This window comes from Sinocyclocheilus rhinocerous, unplaced genomic scaffold, assembly GCF_001515625.1.
Source record: "Sinocyclocheilus rhinocerous isolate Xijiao unplaced genomic scaffold, SAMN03320098_v1.1 scaffold2207, whole genome shotgun sequence".
NCBI lineage: Eukaryota > Metazoa > Chordata > Actinopteri > Cypriniformes > Cyprinidae > Sinocyclocheilus > Sinocyclocheilus rhinocerous.
The window spans coordinates 436,944-453,035 of NW_015625575.1; the positions used below are offsets into that span (position 1 = coordinate 436,944).

The 16,092-nt window shown below is 34.2% G+C and overlaps 2 protein-coding genes across 5 annotated transcripts in view; both read left to right on the top strand.

Annotated features, from left to right (window-relative positions):
- Positions 1–6,823, top strand: part of LOC107751625 (inactive carboxypeptidase-like protein X2) — a 16,953-nt gene extending 10,130 nt beyond the window's left edge. For all 3 annotated transcript variants that reach the window (XM_016567369.1, XM_016567376.1, XM_016567381.1), the window contains 8 exons: positions 481–560; positions 739–862; positions 1,202–1,398; positions 1,499–1,672; positions 2,673–3,051; positions 4,758–4,897; positions 5,052–5,151; positions 6,030–6,823. In XM_016567369.1, coding sequence (XP_016422855.1) covers positions 481–560; positions 739–862; positions 1,202–1,398; positions 1,499–1,672; positions 2,673–3,051; positions 4,758–4,897; positions 5,052–5,151; positions 6,030–6,529 — 1,694 coding nt within the window. In that variant the 3' untranslated portion in view covers positions 6,530–6,823. The remainder of the gene's footprint in view (positions 1–480; positions 561–738; positions 863–1,201; positions 1,399–1,498; positions 1,673–2,672; positions 3,052–4,757; positions 4,898–5,051; positions 5,152–6,029) is intronic.
- Positions 6,824–7,130: 307 nt separating this feature from the next.
- On the top strand, positions 7,131–13,277 carry LOC107751647 (synaptobrevin homolog YKT6-like). Of its 2 annotated transcripts, none has more exons than XM_016567390.1 (8): positions 7,131–7,441; positions 8,514–8,635; positions 8,753–8,835; positions 9,656–9,756; positions 10,266–10,370; positions 10,519–10,584; positions 10,769–10,870; positions 12,581–13,277. In XM_016567390.1, exons 2-8 carry the CDS (start codon positions 8,532–8,534, stop codon positions 12,614–12,616), a joined length of 597 nt encoding a protein of 198 aa, XP_016422876.1. In that variant the 5' UTR covers positions 7,131–7,441; positions 8,514–8,531; the 3' UTR covers positions 12,617–13,277. The 2 variants fall into 2 exon arrangements, with proteins under 2 accessions (XP_016422876.1, XP_016422885.1); XM_016567399.1 differs by having other exon boundaries at positions 7,132–7,441; positions 8,503–8,635.
- Positions 13,278–16,092: the final 2,815 nt, after the last annotated feature.

Below are 16,092 nucleotides of genomic sequence, written 5' to 3' on the forward strand. Positions count from 1 at the left end.
AAATGTTCATTAGTCATTCAAAGATTTGTTTAAATGATATAAATGCGTGTTTGCTGAATGCTGACGGCAAACGAGAAAATATTATAATATTTGCCTTTCTATTACTAATAATATTAAAGCAATCGTTATACTTTTTTGTATACATATTAATTCATTTGTTTAACAGTTCTATCTGATTATTAGATAGACTTATATCCATATTAGACAGAACTGAACGACAACAGCGAACAGGAGGGAAATTGTGAGTGGTGTGTGCTCAGGCTCTGCCGTTCTATAATAAAATAAAAAGTCCAAATAAAAGCCCCTCGAACACATCGGCCAAACAGAAAAACTTATCGGCCTTGGCGATATATCGGTCGACCACTAGTCTCCATATCTAAGTCATATTTTTAAAAAATGAAAATATTGGTCATTTTTAAATACATTTGTAATCATATTTTTGTCACACAAGTCTAATAGCTCAAATGATTCTCTTTCCAGCTAGTTATCCAACCGAGAACGATGTTCCACCGACGGATGATCTCGATTACAGGCATCACAACTACAAAGAGATGAGACAGGTGAGACGTTTACAGCCACACAGGTATTCTTCAAGGTCACTGGGGTCAACGCTGAGGTTCAGCAGCACGTCAAAACACGTCCAGCGTGAAGGTTGAACTCTATTTTGTGACTCTTTTGTGGTCTTGTTGAAAAGCTGCCGTCCTGCGAGAGTTTTCATGTGTATATGTGTATAAACAGATGATGAAGGTGATCAACGAAGAATGTCCCAACATCACCAGAATATACAACATCGGAAAAAGCTCTCAAGGGCTGAAGATGTACGCAATGGAGATCTCAGACAACCCTGGAGAACATGAGACAGGTAGTTTCCAAGAGGGCTAGATCAATCAACCAGACCAAAAACTGCGACTTTAAAGAAAATGAGTCTTCTTTAAAAATTCAAAATCAGTCTAGAATGGGGGCAAAAATGCTTCTATTTTACATTTTTCTAATTCAATAATAAAAAATTTTTCATTACACAAATATTTAGGTTAACAATTAAAGTTAAAAGTTCCCATATTTTCAATGTGGTCTCAACCTTTTGCACCTCATTGTGTACAAATACAGTATTGTATTAGTCACAGGCCAGTTGTTTTGAAAATGTTAGTTTGCTAAGTTTTATATCAATTTAAACTAATCAGTCAAACCTTGTTTTTATAAGGTGAGCCGGAATTCCGTTACACAGCAGGGCTTCATGGGAACGAAGTTCTGGGCAGGGAACTTTTGCTGCTCCTGATGCAGTTCCTCTGTAAGGAATACAATGATGACAATCCACGAGTGCGCCGCCTTGTGGAGAGCATACGCATCCATCTAGTGCCCTCACTGAACCCTGATGCCTATGAGCTGGCCTATGAGATGGTGAGACACTTTTCAAACAAACATTCCCTGTTCTCCACCCATGCCATTTCTGTTTATCATGTGAGTCATTGTTTATTTGGGCGGATGCTTGTTTGGCTAGGGCTCTGAGATGGGGAACTGGGCTTTGGGCCACTGGACAGAGGAGGGATACGATATTTTCCAGAACTTCCCAGACCTGAACAGTATTCTGTGGGGCGCGGAGGACAGGGGATGGGTGCCACGGGTCATTCCCAATCATCACATTCCCATTCCTGAGAATTTTCTTAATGGCTCTGTGAGTAAAATGTTTTAAGGAGTTATGTTTTATGGAGCAGATAAAGGGATAAGTATTGCCTTCTCCTTAGGTACTTTGACTCTGCTTCTGCAGACAAATGAACGCAGATTTTCCCACAGGAACACAAATGTTTTGGAGGCAAAAACAGAGTTTTTGTAAGTGGATGCAAAGTTTTTGGGTGAACGCAATGGTTTTTTGAGGGAACACAAAAATTTTGCAAGTGAAAGCAGATGTTTTGCGAATGAACGCAAAGTTTCTTTGGGAACGCAATAGTTTTGCGAGAGAACGTAAATGTTTTTGAGGCAAACGAAGATGTTTTGCGAGAGAACGCAAAGTTTTCGGGGGAATGCAAAAGTTTTGTGAGAGAACGCAGATGTTTTGCAGGCGAAAGCAGGTGTTTTGAGAGCAAACACAAAGTTTTCGGGGGAACGCAATAGTTTTGTGAGAACGCAAATCTTTTGGAGGTGAAAGAAAGCAGAGTTTTTGTGAGTGAACGCAAAGTTTTCGGGGGAACGCAATACTTTTACGAGAGAATGCGAAATTTCTCAGTGAACGTAATACTTTTGCAAGTGAATGCAAAAGCATTAAAATATTTTTTCCCCCCAATCTCCTATTTTTTCCTCACCATGTCCCAATATCTAAACATGCAAAATATTTTAACATACTTATACAAGATGTATTTACATTTAAGAGTGAAGTTTATGCTCAAAAGCAAGAAAAAAAAATTGCCAATGGGGTAAGAAAAACTAACTTAGCCTATTATTTTCTATATATTGCTGTAAATATGTTTGGATACTTAATACTAGATTTTTCGCAATAAAAAAAAACAGCCAAGTACACAGACAATGAACAAACAAAATTTTAGTCAACATTCACAACGAAAACTAATACTGACCAGAGATCAATAGCCTATTCATAATCATTCTGACATGATCTGGAGGCAGCATGTCAGTACTTTTGAGTTTCAGAGTTTAGTTTACTTAACAAATCTGCACTCTAGGTCGCTGCTGAAACTAAAGCAATCATCAGTTGGATGGAGAGGACGCCGTTTGTTTTGGGCGCTAATCTACAGGGCGGAGAGAAGATGGTCACGTACCCCTTCGACATGCAGCGTCCACCGCGGGCCACAGACGGCAGGGCAGGGCAGTCGGTGAGCGAGTACCAGCACATGAACGAAGAAACCTGGGCCAGGATTCAGCGACAGAACGAGGGCGCTCTCCGCGAAACGGCGGACGAAAACCTGTTCCGCTGGCTCGCCATGACGTACGCACACAGTCACCTGACCATGACGGAAAACCACCGCGGCTCCTGTCACACCGATGACGTCACGGGAGGCCAGGGCATCATCAACCGGGCCAGCTGGAAGCCAGTTGTGGGCAGTATGTGATGATAAGAAGTTTAACAGTCTAGTTTTCTTTAAAAAATATATATATTTATAATGTTTTCCCCTTTAACAGATCATTTTATACAGTTAAGGATATAACTTTTCCCTTTTCCCCCATGACAACCCTTACCGCCGAAATAATTAAACAAACAAAATTAAATTAAATTACAAAAACAATAATAAGAATAAACAATTTAAGAAGAATTAAAATAAAAGAGAAACTTTACAAAGTTGTACACATTTACAGATGGACAATATCACTGTAGGAATAATAAAAATGAATAAATAAATAAATTAGTGCTGTCAAACGATTAATCGCGATTAATCGCATCCAAAATAAAAGTTTTTGTTTACATAATATATGCATGTGTACTGTGTTTATTTATTATGTATATATAAATACACACACGTACAGTATATATTTTGAAAATATTTACATGTATATACATTTATATTTTATAGTATATAAAATATATTTAATATATAAACAGCATATTTTTATTAAATATATACATGCATGTGTTTGTATTTATATGCACATAATAAATATACACAGCACACACACATATATTATGTAAACAAAAACTTATTTTCGATGTGATTAATCGCGATTAATCGTTTGACAGCACTAAAATAAATACATAGATAATAATACAATTCAATACTCTTGACACATTCATAGTGATCTTTACATATATATAAAACCAATCAACAAATCTCTTTTATAATGATCAGTTAAGGGGGACAGTCTTCATCTTTTCAAAATATGTGATCATGGGTTGCCATGTCTCATAACATTTTTTGACAGATCTCTTCATTAAATATTTAATTTGTTCTAATTTCAAATATAAATGGTTAATTTTTTTCTCATTTCAAATATAAAACCAGGTCACACATCCATATTGAAGCTTTAGGTGGGACCATTGATTTCCACTCAAGTAATATTCTTCTCGCTAATAAAATGGCAAAAGCGATAACATTTTTTACCTTGTTTGTCATGTTTTACCTTGGTGCATTCTGGTACACCAAAAATAGCTATTTCAACACTGGGTTTTGTTTCTAAATTAAAGGCATCATTTAGTGTTTTAAATATTAGTGTCCAATAGTCACTCAGCTTTTATCAAGCCCAGAACATATGAAAAAAGTCTGCTTTGTCACGTTTACATCGATCACACACCTCATCAACATCAGGGTATATTTTTCAAAGTCTACACTTTGTGTAGTAGGCACGGTGAATGATTTTGAATTGTATAAGACTGAGGTGTGCAACAGCCAACCGGTTGAACAGTCTAGTTTTAAAGTAAACATAAAACCAGAATTAACTATTTACCCAGCTAACAAAAATGTTTTACAGTTTTTTTTTCAACTGCTTACATTTTCAAAACTTTGAATCAAGTGAACCCGATGCTTTGCAAAATGATTAACTGTTTCAAAGCACTAAAACGCCACAAGCTGCTGACGCCTGCGAGTCAGAACTGTGTAAATGCAATGAAAAAAAGCCCATTAAACATGCATTAAAACACTTTTTACAAACCAATTACAAATTTAGAAAGCACCACTAATTATAAGACACTGTGTTAATATAATTCCTCTGTAGGTCTGCAGAAATATTTGTTGCATTGACATAGAAAACTCAGTTTTTCTATCAATAAAATAATATCCTCTCAGCTTTCACAATTTCACTTTTCTGTGTTGCTTTAGGCATGAATGACTTCAGCTACCTGCACACCAACTGCTTTGAGATTTCCATCTTTCTTGGGTGCGATAAGTTTCCGCATGAGAGCGAATTGGCATCGGAGTGGGAAAACAACCGAGAGGCTCTGCTGGCTTTCATTGAGCAGGTTATAAAACACATACAAATCAGATCTCTGTGTGGCATAGTGGCTGAAACTCAAAGCCAGAAGGTGGACGGATGCAGAATTTCTATTTCCAGATAAAATGAGCATTGTAAAACAGCGACAAAGCCTCAAAAAATGTTGATCATGTGACCCACAGGTGCATCGAGGCATTAAAGGAGTTGTGAGAGACGTCGATGGGAATCTTCTAGCAAATGCCACAGTGTCAGTGGAGGGAATCAAACATGACGTCAAAACAGGTAACAGACTTTCTGTCATTTGAGGTCTTAGAGGACTAATTCATATTGAAGCTTGTTTTTTCACCATGAAATTCAAAATGAAAAATTTCTCTCTGTTGCGAGATCATATCTCACACTTTTGGGGTAAAATCTCACAATTCAGGCTTTTTGCATCCTGACTTTATTCCTCACAATTCTGACTTTTTTTTTTTTAGTGCTGTCAAACGATTAATTGCATCCAAAATAAATGTTTTTATTTACATAATATATCTGTGTCTACTGTGTATATGTATTATGTATATATAAATACACACATTTACATGTATTTACATGTATATATTTATATTCATACAATTTATATTATATATAAATATATTTAATATATAAACGTAACATTTTTCTTAAATATATACATGAATGTGTGTGTATTTATATATACATAATAAATATACACAGTACACACACATATACTATGTGAACAAAAACTTTTATTTTGGATGCGATTAATCGCGATTAATCGTTTGACGACACTACTTTTTTATATTATATTATATTATTTAATTTTATATTATATCATTTTATTTATTATTATTATTATATATTTATTTATAAATTGTGACAAAAAAGTCAGAAATCATATACAGTATATACAAACTTGCAATTATGACTTTTTTTCTCTTTCAAATTTATACCTCACAATTTTGAATTGCCATCTCAAAATTCAGACTTTTTTCTTTAAATTGCAAGTTTGTATCATTCAATTCTGAATTTATTATTTAATATATCGTATTATTATTTGTCAGTGGTTCGGCTGACAAAAAAGTTAGGGAATCCCTGCTTTGATGTGACGTATTTTTGTTTAGTGTGGTATATTTATCCAAACTTCTTTTTTCTTAAAGCTGCCGCTGGTGATTACTGGCGGCTTCTCAACCCGGGCGAGTATCGTGTTACTGCAAGAGCCGATGGTTATTCTTCTCAGACTCGTCTTTGCATTGTGGGATATGATGCCAATGCGTCGCCTTGCAGCTTCTCTCTGACCAAATCCAACTGGGCTCGAATTCAACAAATCATGGCCCAGAGCAGGAAGAGGCCAAGACTGGTTACCAACACCCCCATGAACACCAACAACCGCGTCAACGTGGAGAGCGCAGGGGCCGCCGCGGGCCCCCAGAACGAGCGTCTGCGCCGTCTGCGACTGATGCGCATGCGGAAGCTGCGAATGGAGAGGATGAAAGGCAGCACGACCACAGAGATGACCACAACAACGACTCCGACAACCACACTTCCACCCACCACAACAGCAACCTCAACTACAGACCCCTGGTTTTACCTGTGGTTTGACCTGGACAGCGCAACCACTCAGGATTATAACGTTGAGTACAGAATAGATGAAGATTAGAGATGGATTGTATGGAAATGTGTGGAATATTGCCCTCTTTTTAAGCTTAAAATGTTCAGGCTCTTACATTACAGATCACGCTCTCTGTGGAACAGAGTATAAAAGACAGAAATATCATTCTTATTTAATTCAAGGGGTCTTATGTGAATAGTCACGAGAATGAGCTATTACTATTGAATGATGGCAAAAAATGTGTTATTTCTAAGCTGTCCTCAAATTACATGCTTGTTTGTGTACACGAATATTATAATGTGCACATGTTTTCTAATAAAAAGTCTCAATATCATTGTGTATCAGTCAAAAAAGCCTCTATATGATTTAAATTTATTCATTAAATTAGTAGATATAATAATTACCTGTTTATTTTAACCGTTTTGTTTTATTACTGTATTGAAATGTACAAAAATAAATGAAGTAGATTTTTTAACATAATATATTATTATATATACAGTTGGATGTAATGCAACATTTACTTTCTGCCCACGGCTCTCAATCAAGTTCGAGTTTTGGCTCTTTGTAGTAAAATGTTTGGGCACCTGTGATCTAGAGACTTTTGTTTTGCGCACATATGTCAGGGACTTTTATTTTCTCTCCGTCCGCTTTTACGTCAGCTCCTGCATGAAGGACTTTTATTTTGAAATGCCGCTTTCTGCCAGCTAGCAAGTTTCTGAAAAAAAAAAAAAAAAATCCTCGGATATTTGTGAGGTGATTAAATATCTTCAGTAAACGCGGACTATTCTGGATGCCAGTGATATTATAATCCATAATACAAATAATAATTATTTTCAATTCCGTAACAGCGTTCCAGAGACACCGCTGTCAGATTAGACCAATAAATAAAAGTTGTTCTGATCTGTTTAAAATTAGCTGTTAGCGGATTAGCTTCAGTCTTGGCTGTTTTACACACAGCAGGTAAGAATGACAATTCATTACGTATATATACACAATGTCAAATGACTGTGCCTGTTTAAGAAAGATTAAGATTAAGAACGATTATTCTGTCGATATCAGGGTATTTCAGAGCTAGCACGACTGCTAAGCAGCTGTTTAGTCATCACTAGCCTGTTGAACTGTATTGAATCATTGTGACACATCCCTTTTATAAACCTTTCGATAATCGGATCCAGTGCTTTCAAGGTTTGGGACCCTCTTCGGAGGCCCTGTATGGGCTGATCTGATATATATGGGTGTGGAGTAATAGTTTAAGATCTGGGCTGGTAACTAAAAGGTTGTAGGTTCAATCAAGATTGCAGGAGAGTTATGTGTATCTGTATTAGGGTGCTATCTTGACTGCAATCTTGTCTTGTGTTTGTTGACCTTGTCACATTTGAATAATAACGTTGTCTTTAAATAATAAATAAAAAAATAAAACACTAAGGTTGTATAAAAAATGCTAAATATGAATAATTAATCAATAAAACAGTCTTAAATCAACCTTAGAGTTGTATTTTTTATTATTTAGTCATTTGTTTCTAAAAAATACAAAAATTGATAATAAAATAATTAGTTGATTCAATAATAAGTAAGTAGCTCAGTATAAAATCATCTGCTAAATATGAATAATCAATTAAAAAAAACAGTACTGAATCAACCGTGGTGCTGTATTTTATATTATTTATTAAAAAATAAATAAAAATAATTATAATCCACCATGGTTGAATCAATAATAAGTGCTGTGTAAGTTGTGTATGGAAAAAAAATAACCTGCTAAATATGAATAATCAATCAATAAAACCAGTCCTGAATCAACCTTAGTGTTTAATTGTATTATTTTGTTATGTTTTTTATAAAATAAGTAAATAAATGAAGTAAAATAACGAAAAATAATAAGTGCAGTGTGGGTCGCTCAGGATAAAATCATCTAAATATGACTAATCAATCAATAAAAACCATCCTGAATCAACCATTATATTATTTATTATTAATATAAACTATGATTATTCGTTAAAATAAATAATGTGTCATTTTTGTTGTGTCATTGCAGATCCTGTTCAGAAACGCCATGAAACTCTACAGTCTGAGCGTCTTGCATAAAGGCTCAACGAAGGCCAACCTGCTGAAGGCGGCGTACGATCTCTCATCATTCAGTTTCTTCCAGAGATCCAGGTACAATATCTAGAATGCTCTCGTTGTTATATGCTTTTATTAAGCTACAAAACTATTTTAGATGGCCAACAAAACCGTTCTCATTGCAGCGGACTGTAAGCTGTTTTTGTTTTGCAGTGTACAGGAGTTTATGACGTTCACCAGCGCGCTGATTGTTGAGCGTTCAGCATTAGGAAGCCGTGCATCTGTCAAAGAGCAAGGTCAGTGATAGTCTTGAAGATGAAGTCTTATTAAATGCTTGCCACTGACCTGATTGTAGCTGTTGAGTTTAATTATAGCTTGTTCAGGATGAAGGACTAGTTATTAGGTTCACTATCATGTAATTAAAGCACCAAACTGATCAGCCGAACTACTGAGAGCCATTTTCATTTGAATGTTTTAGTAGATTTTATACACTGTGTGTGTCTGTATAGTTTTTATAAATTTTTAGTACAATTAATTAAACTACCGTAAATGAAAATAAGAAATGTTGCATTGGCATCTAGCTGAAAAAAATATGTTTTTAATATTTAATTTTATTTCAGTTAATGTTTATTTCAAGTGTGTTTATTTTAAGGTTTTCATTCTAGTTTCAAATGAACTGACAAGCATTTATGTAACGGCATTTCTATTGAAACTTGTATGTCATGTATTCGCACTAATTTTTTCATATTTTTAGTGAAGTTACAATTTTAGCAGGTAAAATTATAATCATTATTTTAATTTAGTATGTTAGTCAACACATTAAAATAAGTGTACTTAAAAGCGCGGCAAAACAACTTAAACATGACTTAATGTAATTTAAAGTAAAACATTTAATTTGACATTACAAAGTACAATTAAGATCGTGGTCATGAAAGTGTACTCTCTTTAAGTGCACTTACGTGGCTTTTTATTTTAGCAATATTATATTGTCTGCAAGTGTAGTTTTTGTAAAATAAACTTTTAAGATTTGAAGTGCATATTCAGTACAATTACACAATTTTTTTTCATAACTGCAGTGGATTAATGAATTGTTTGTTTGTGTGTTCCCCCCGGTAGAGTACTTGTGTCACGTGTACGTGCGAAATGACAATCTCGGTGGTGTTGTGATCGCAGACAGTGAATATCCCTCCAGAGTCTGCTTCACTTTACTTGATAAGGTGCGTTATGTTGACTATCTATCTATCTATCTATCTATCTATCTATCTGTCTGTCTGTCTGTCTGTCTGTCTGTCCCATCTATCTGTCTATCCATCTATCCGTCCGTCCGTCTGTCTGTCTGTCCAATCTATCCGTCTTGTCTGTATGTCCTGTCCTGTCTGTCTGTCTGTCTGTCTGTCTGTGAGACTGCATGGCTTTAAAACCATGGCTTTTAAAACTATTTCAATCTTAAAAATACTTAAACCTTCAAACTTCAAATTTTGAAAACTGCTTCAATCTTAAACATTGAAATCCCGAATTGAAATTGAAATAAACTGTTATATAAGTTTCCAAACAATATTTATTTGTTTTTTTAAACTAACTATGTGTACATTTTAAATTAAATTCAGATGTGTAAATTTAAATGGATAAAAAAGAATGTCAATTTAAATAATAAATGTAATTGAAAAGAATAATTTTCCAGGATTTTTTTTAATGGTTAGGTATGACCATTTTCTCTTGTCTGCAGGTGCTGGATGAGTTCTCCAGACAGGTGAACAGTATAGACTGGCCTTCTGGTTCTCCGGCGACCGTTCAGTACACAGCACTGGACAGCCATCTGGCTAAATACCAGGTGAGTTATGTTCACTAATAGTGAAACCGCAAGAAAAGCCGTGTAGTGTAATGTCCACATTGTTAATCAAAGGTTTTAAAGGCAGTTTATTAGTAAACACAACACATTTTATCACCCATAACAGTTTTAGCATTTCCTGTTTTAACAGAATCCACGCGAGGCTGACGCTATGACCAAAGTGCAAGCAGAACTGGATGAAACCAAAATTATTTTGGTGAGCAAATAATGACGTGAACATTCTTTAATGCACACTTTTTTGATTGTTTCAATCATCTATTTCACCTAAATTGATATTCAGTATGCTGGATGTGTAAGTGTGCTTTGATTCTACACATAGAAGTGTTTGTTAGCCTTTAATGCGCTGGCATTTGTATTAAATTTAATATGTGCTTCTCCAGCACAGCACAATGGAGTCACTTCTGGAGAGAGGAGAGAAGCTGGATGATTTAGTTCAGAAATCTGAGCATCTGGGAAACCAATCAAAAGCCTTTTATAAAACGGTCAGTACTTTACATGCTTATGAAACACAGCAACAGAACATGCAATTTATTACGATGTCATTACTGTTATATATTTTAAAGCTTCATTAGTTGTGGTTTCTAAAACACTCACTCTTGTTATTGCTCATACTTATGGCTAGTGATTTGAACAAATCCCTAAAACCAAGTATTAAACCTAGCAACTACCATAAGATAAGACACCCGAGATGAATAGCGTAAAATTTTTTTATATATTACCTTATTGACAAAAATGTTTACAATTTTAAATGTAATCAACTATGTATTACACGTTTTCTGAAATGTTATGATAAATATGCAAATGAGGGATTATCTAATTACAAAGTACACTATTTGCATATATTTCCAGAAAATAAATGTGAACATTGTATAAAGCCAGGTTCAAAATTCTTGTTTGATTTTGTTGACGTATTAAAGTTAGTTTTTTTTTTTTACAGAAGAGATTTTGGATTTCTCTTTTCATCATTCCATAATTCAGAAAATGCTGTCAGCAGCCAGAAAAAATAAATTTTCAACATGTTTTTAGGAATAATATAATATTATAATATTATAAGATAATAAGATATAAAAGATTATATAAATCAATGTGAATGATATATGAACAAATCCCCCTATAAAAATGTTCAGAATATAGATATGAATAAAACTGTTAAATTTGGTTTATGTAAGTACTATTGAAGTGAAGAAAAAACTAATTTTGCAAAAACATCCTCTAAAGATATGTATTGTAATTGAAATCTACAGATGCAAATAGTTAAAGTCAGGTTCAAAGTTATTGTTTCATTATGTTGAAATATTAGAGTTAAAGGTTTTTACAGAGGGGATTTTGGGTATCTTTTTTTATCACTCCATAAATTAGAAAATACTGTCAACAGGCAAAAAGAAAAAAAAATAAAGTGAGAAAAATAAAGGAATGAAGTGGTGTATAAAATCAGGTGAATGATATATGAACAAACCCTTCAGTAAAAATCTTCAGAATATAGATATGAGTAAAACTGTAAAATTTAGTTTATGTAAGTGCCACTGAAGTGGAGAAAAAACTCTTTAAAGATAAGTGTTATAATGTAAATCTACAGATGTAAATAGATAGTCTAATAATAAAATAATTGTGAATGATTAAATGAACAAACACCTCTATATAAATGTTCAGAATATAGATACGAATAAAACTGTAAAATTTGCCATTCATAAGTACTACTGAAGTGGAGAAAAAACATAATAAAAAAAAAAATCTCCTTTAAAGATATGTATTATAATTAAAAATCTACAGACACAAGATTAAAGTTCAATAAAACAAACACTTTAATGTGTATTTTGGATGTTTTCTTTTAGGCAGAAACTACTAGGCAGAAACAACACATCATGAAAAGCCAAATAGCCCAAAATCTCAAAATGATCTCAAATCGAAAATACTGAGAAAGTTGCAAAATTTTGCCAGGAAAAGTTTTAGAATTTTTATCACGTTAATGTAAAAAATCTTGTGTGATATAACTTGTGTTTGTTTGTTTGCTGGTTTTTATTGTATTTGTTATACTTGTATTTTTAAAATTGTTTTTGCCATGAAAATTGCCTTTGATGGCATTAAATAAATATATACTACTACTATTACTGAGAAAGTTGCTAATGTGAATGGGCAAGTGCTCACATTTTCTTCAGAAGATCTGATGTAATGTTGATGTTTGTATGTTCTAGGCACGCAAGCAGAACTCGTGCTGCGAGATCATGTGATCGCGTCGAAGTCTCTGATTGGACTGGACTCTTCGGCCACCTCTCCTCTCTGGTTTTCTATTTTCCCCTCTTTCTCTCTGTCCTGGTGTGGGCTGGTGCTTTTATCACGCAGCAGTCATAGCGAATACACGAGAGGGCCGATCTGACGGTATACAATAACGGGCTCAGAGGGGGCTGATTTCCCATGATGCACCACATTCACTCTGTCATCGGTTTTCATGTTGTGTGAGAACTTGGAGTTCTTCTTGACGGTTCCTCAGGGTCTGGCACAAGCTCAAAACGGATCCGGATAAAAGCATAGAGGGGCTCGAGTCAAACGTCCCCGCTGTGCCTTACTTTAGACGCAGGAGTGTTGTTATCAGACTGTTGAATTAGCCTTATCAACGGAGGACATGCGAGTGAAAATGCTGCAGTCTCTGTATTTAGACTCATTATTCGGCTTTGGCAGTTTTGAAGCGCCTTGTAGAGTGAACATGTAGCGTGAATTCTTTTTAAATGTGAAAACGGTAAATAATGTGTTAAGTATTGATGTTCATAACGTTCGGATTCTCAATATTGTGTGTAAGTGACTGACCAAATTAAATGTTTCAGAGTCTGTTTGTGCACAATTCTAATGCTTTTTTCTCTTGGAAATGTAAATAAATTACTGAATCGTATTGGCTTTGGTTTCTTGCATCAGGAGTTATTGCAATTTGGTTTTTAATACTTAAGAAACATTCCTGCAATTTGGTGGTTGATAACTAACATGTCTTGTGATATTTGAGAGTCATAATAAAGCCTTAAAGTGTGGTTTAGTGTGAAATCAGCCCCCTTGATCCTCGTGAGACGGTAAACGCAGTTGTAATCTGTGCTGTGTTAGTGATTGTTCACATGACTCGCTGGACCTCTCAAATGCTGAATCCAATCTAATGACGCTTTGCTGCTAACAGACTGAAGGCTCGACTCCTGAGTCCTCGTTTCAAATTAATGTGCTTTTTCTCTTTCTGTAAAGCTTAAATATACATGCACAAAAGTTTGGGTAAAACCAGCAGTATCTGGGTGAACCTGTCAAGATCATGTCCAGGTCTTATTTCACCCCAAAATCAGAAGAAAATCTATTTCTTGATTTAGACCATTTATGTTTTTGCATTTTGACAATTAAGAACAAATTTCCCCCAATTTGTTATATTAATGACATTTTCTCACTGAATTGCCATGGGAATGTTCTTATTGTAAAAATAATAAGTTAATGCATTCTTTTAACATTATATTTTTATTTTAAGTTCTATTTATATTTTTGCATTTTGACAATTAAGAAAAATTTTCCCCCCAATTTGTGATATTGATTAAGAAAATAAGTTAATGCATTCTTTCAAAAATAATTTAATAGTAGGATTTTAAAAAAAAATAATTATATTCTGTTTTGATTTTGGAAATCTCATAATTAGAACCTTTTGTATTTTGCATTCTGATGAATAAGAACAATTTTCCCCAAATTTCTCCCAATTCGTGATATTAAAGACATTTTCTCATCATTCTTTCAACAATAAATAGTAGGATGTTTGTATATTTGAAGTTGTATTTTGTTTAGATTTTAAAAATCTCGACCATTAATATTTTTGTATTCTGACAAGAGCAATTTTACCCAAATTACCCCCAAATTGTGAGGACATTTTCTCACTTAATTATTACTGAGAATGAAATGTTCTTTTTGGTTAAAAAAGATAAAAAGTTGATGCATTCTTTTGACAATAATTAAATAGTAGGTTATTAAATAATAGCAATACTTATAATAGTAGGTACATTTTGACAAGTAGGAACAATTCTCCCCCAATCATCATAATGTACTGGAAAAATGCGTAAATTGTAAAGTACTTAATATACTATAAAATTTATTAAACTGCCTTTAAGCTTATTATTAAGCCTTAAATCTTTATACGGTAAAATAATAAGAATGTATTACACAGTTATGAATAACAGGAATTTAAGAAAAACATTTAAAAGTCTGGAAAATGTCTTACAGTAATGAGAATTTGGGGTTAAAATGTGCATAACTGTCATGAAAATAATCTTGTCTTAAAATATGCTTTACTATCTTTAAGAAAAGTAAAATGTCCTTTGGTTTTTTGAGGTGAAATATGACCCAAACATGTAGTTTTTTGTGGGATTCACTCATCTTGTCTGTCCCAGCGGGCACTAGAGGAACGTTTTGTGTGATTGGCGTGTTGAACTGGAGAATCTGAATCTTAAGCTCATCACTATGACATGTTCAGACACTAAAGTTGTGTTTTCTATACGTCAGTAGAGGTGGACTGAGAGTGTCGTGTGTGTAGATGTGTGTTCAGTTGAGGTACTTCAGCACAGGAAACATGACAGTGTTATATTGGGATCTAAATGAGTGTGTGTTCAATCTGTGTGCTTCTATCTGCCCTCAGCAATGTACAAGTTACACTTCATGTGTACGACTAACTAACTAACCAACCAACTGCTGATGTAGTGTGAGACCGTTTGAGGTGCCTTTTTCTGGTAATTGCCAAACCATTGCTGGCTCATTTTAGAAGAACACAATCGGTTAGTGATGTTTCAGACTAGTTGTTCCCCTTCACTTACTCATTAATTGTACTATAATTTAATATGTTGACTAATAAATATGTGGCAGTAACAAAACATGCCTTTCATCGGTTTTTAACCAATAACCTGTGCTATAACTTGTCACGTGATCAAATGAGTAGTTGATGTTGAAATCAAATTACAACTGCAGAATCTTTGTCCATGTCTCCATTTTATACAGCTATAAAAGCATTGTCAAAAGGTTTATATTAGCCGATGAACTATTCAACTGTTAATATGAATAATAAATCTCATGAAACATGTCCAAGTCATATTTCATCCCAAAAATAAGACATCATATATTTTTAAACAGGACCTTGAAGTTGTTTTTGCATTATTTTCATTACATTTTCTGCCTGAATTCTCATGAGAGTTAAATGTTCTCACTTATTTAAAAGAAAAAGTACTGAAAAAATGTTTACATTTTAAAGTACTTATATACCATGATTCTGAATTAAATGAAAAGTAAAAATAAGACATTTAATTAAGCCTATTTTGAAGACTATTAAAGGGGTCATATGATGCGATTTCAATTGTTCCTTTCTCTTTGGAGTGTTACAAGCTCTTGGTGCATAAAGAAGATCTGTAAAGTTGCAAAGACTACAGTCTCAAATCCAAAGAGATATTCTTTATAAAAGTTAAAAGTCAGCCACGCCTACCTAAAACGGCTCGTTCTAACACGCCCCCACATGTCTACCTCACGATGTGGGAAGATTTGCATAACGCCGCCCAAATGTTCACGCAAAGAAAGAAGGCGTAACTCTTATTCTCGTTGTAGTTTTGTTGTTTCCGCCGCAATGTCGTAAATACGCTGTGTGCTTCGTTGTAAAAGTGAAACTACTTTGTTTGGCCTTCCAAAAGAGGACAATATCCGCTTCGTCATGCCT

Excerpts from the sequence above, each read along its gene's own strand:
- LOC107751647 (XM_016567390.1), top strand. The coding sequence starts at position 8,532 with ATGAAACTCTACAGTCTGAGCGTCTTGCATAAAGGCTCAACGAAGGCC. Across the intron at positions 8,636-8,752 it reads AGTTTCTTCCAGAGATCCAG|TGTACAGGAGTTTATGACGT; the intron begins GTACAATATCTA and ends TTTGTTTTGCAG. Across the intron at positions 10,871-12,580 it reads CAAAAGCCTTTTATAAAACG|GCACGCAAGCAGAACTCGTG; the intron begins GTCAGTACTTTA and ends TGTATGTTCTAG.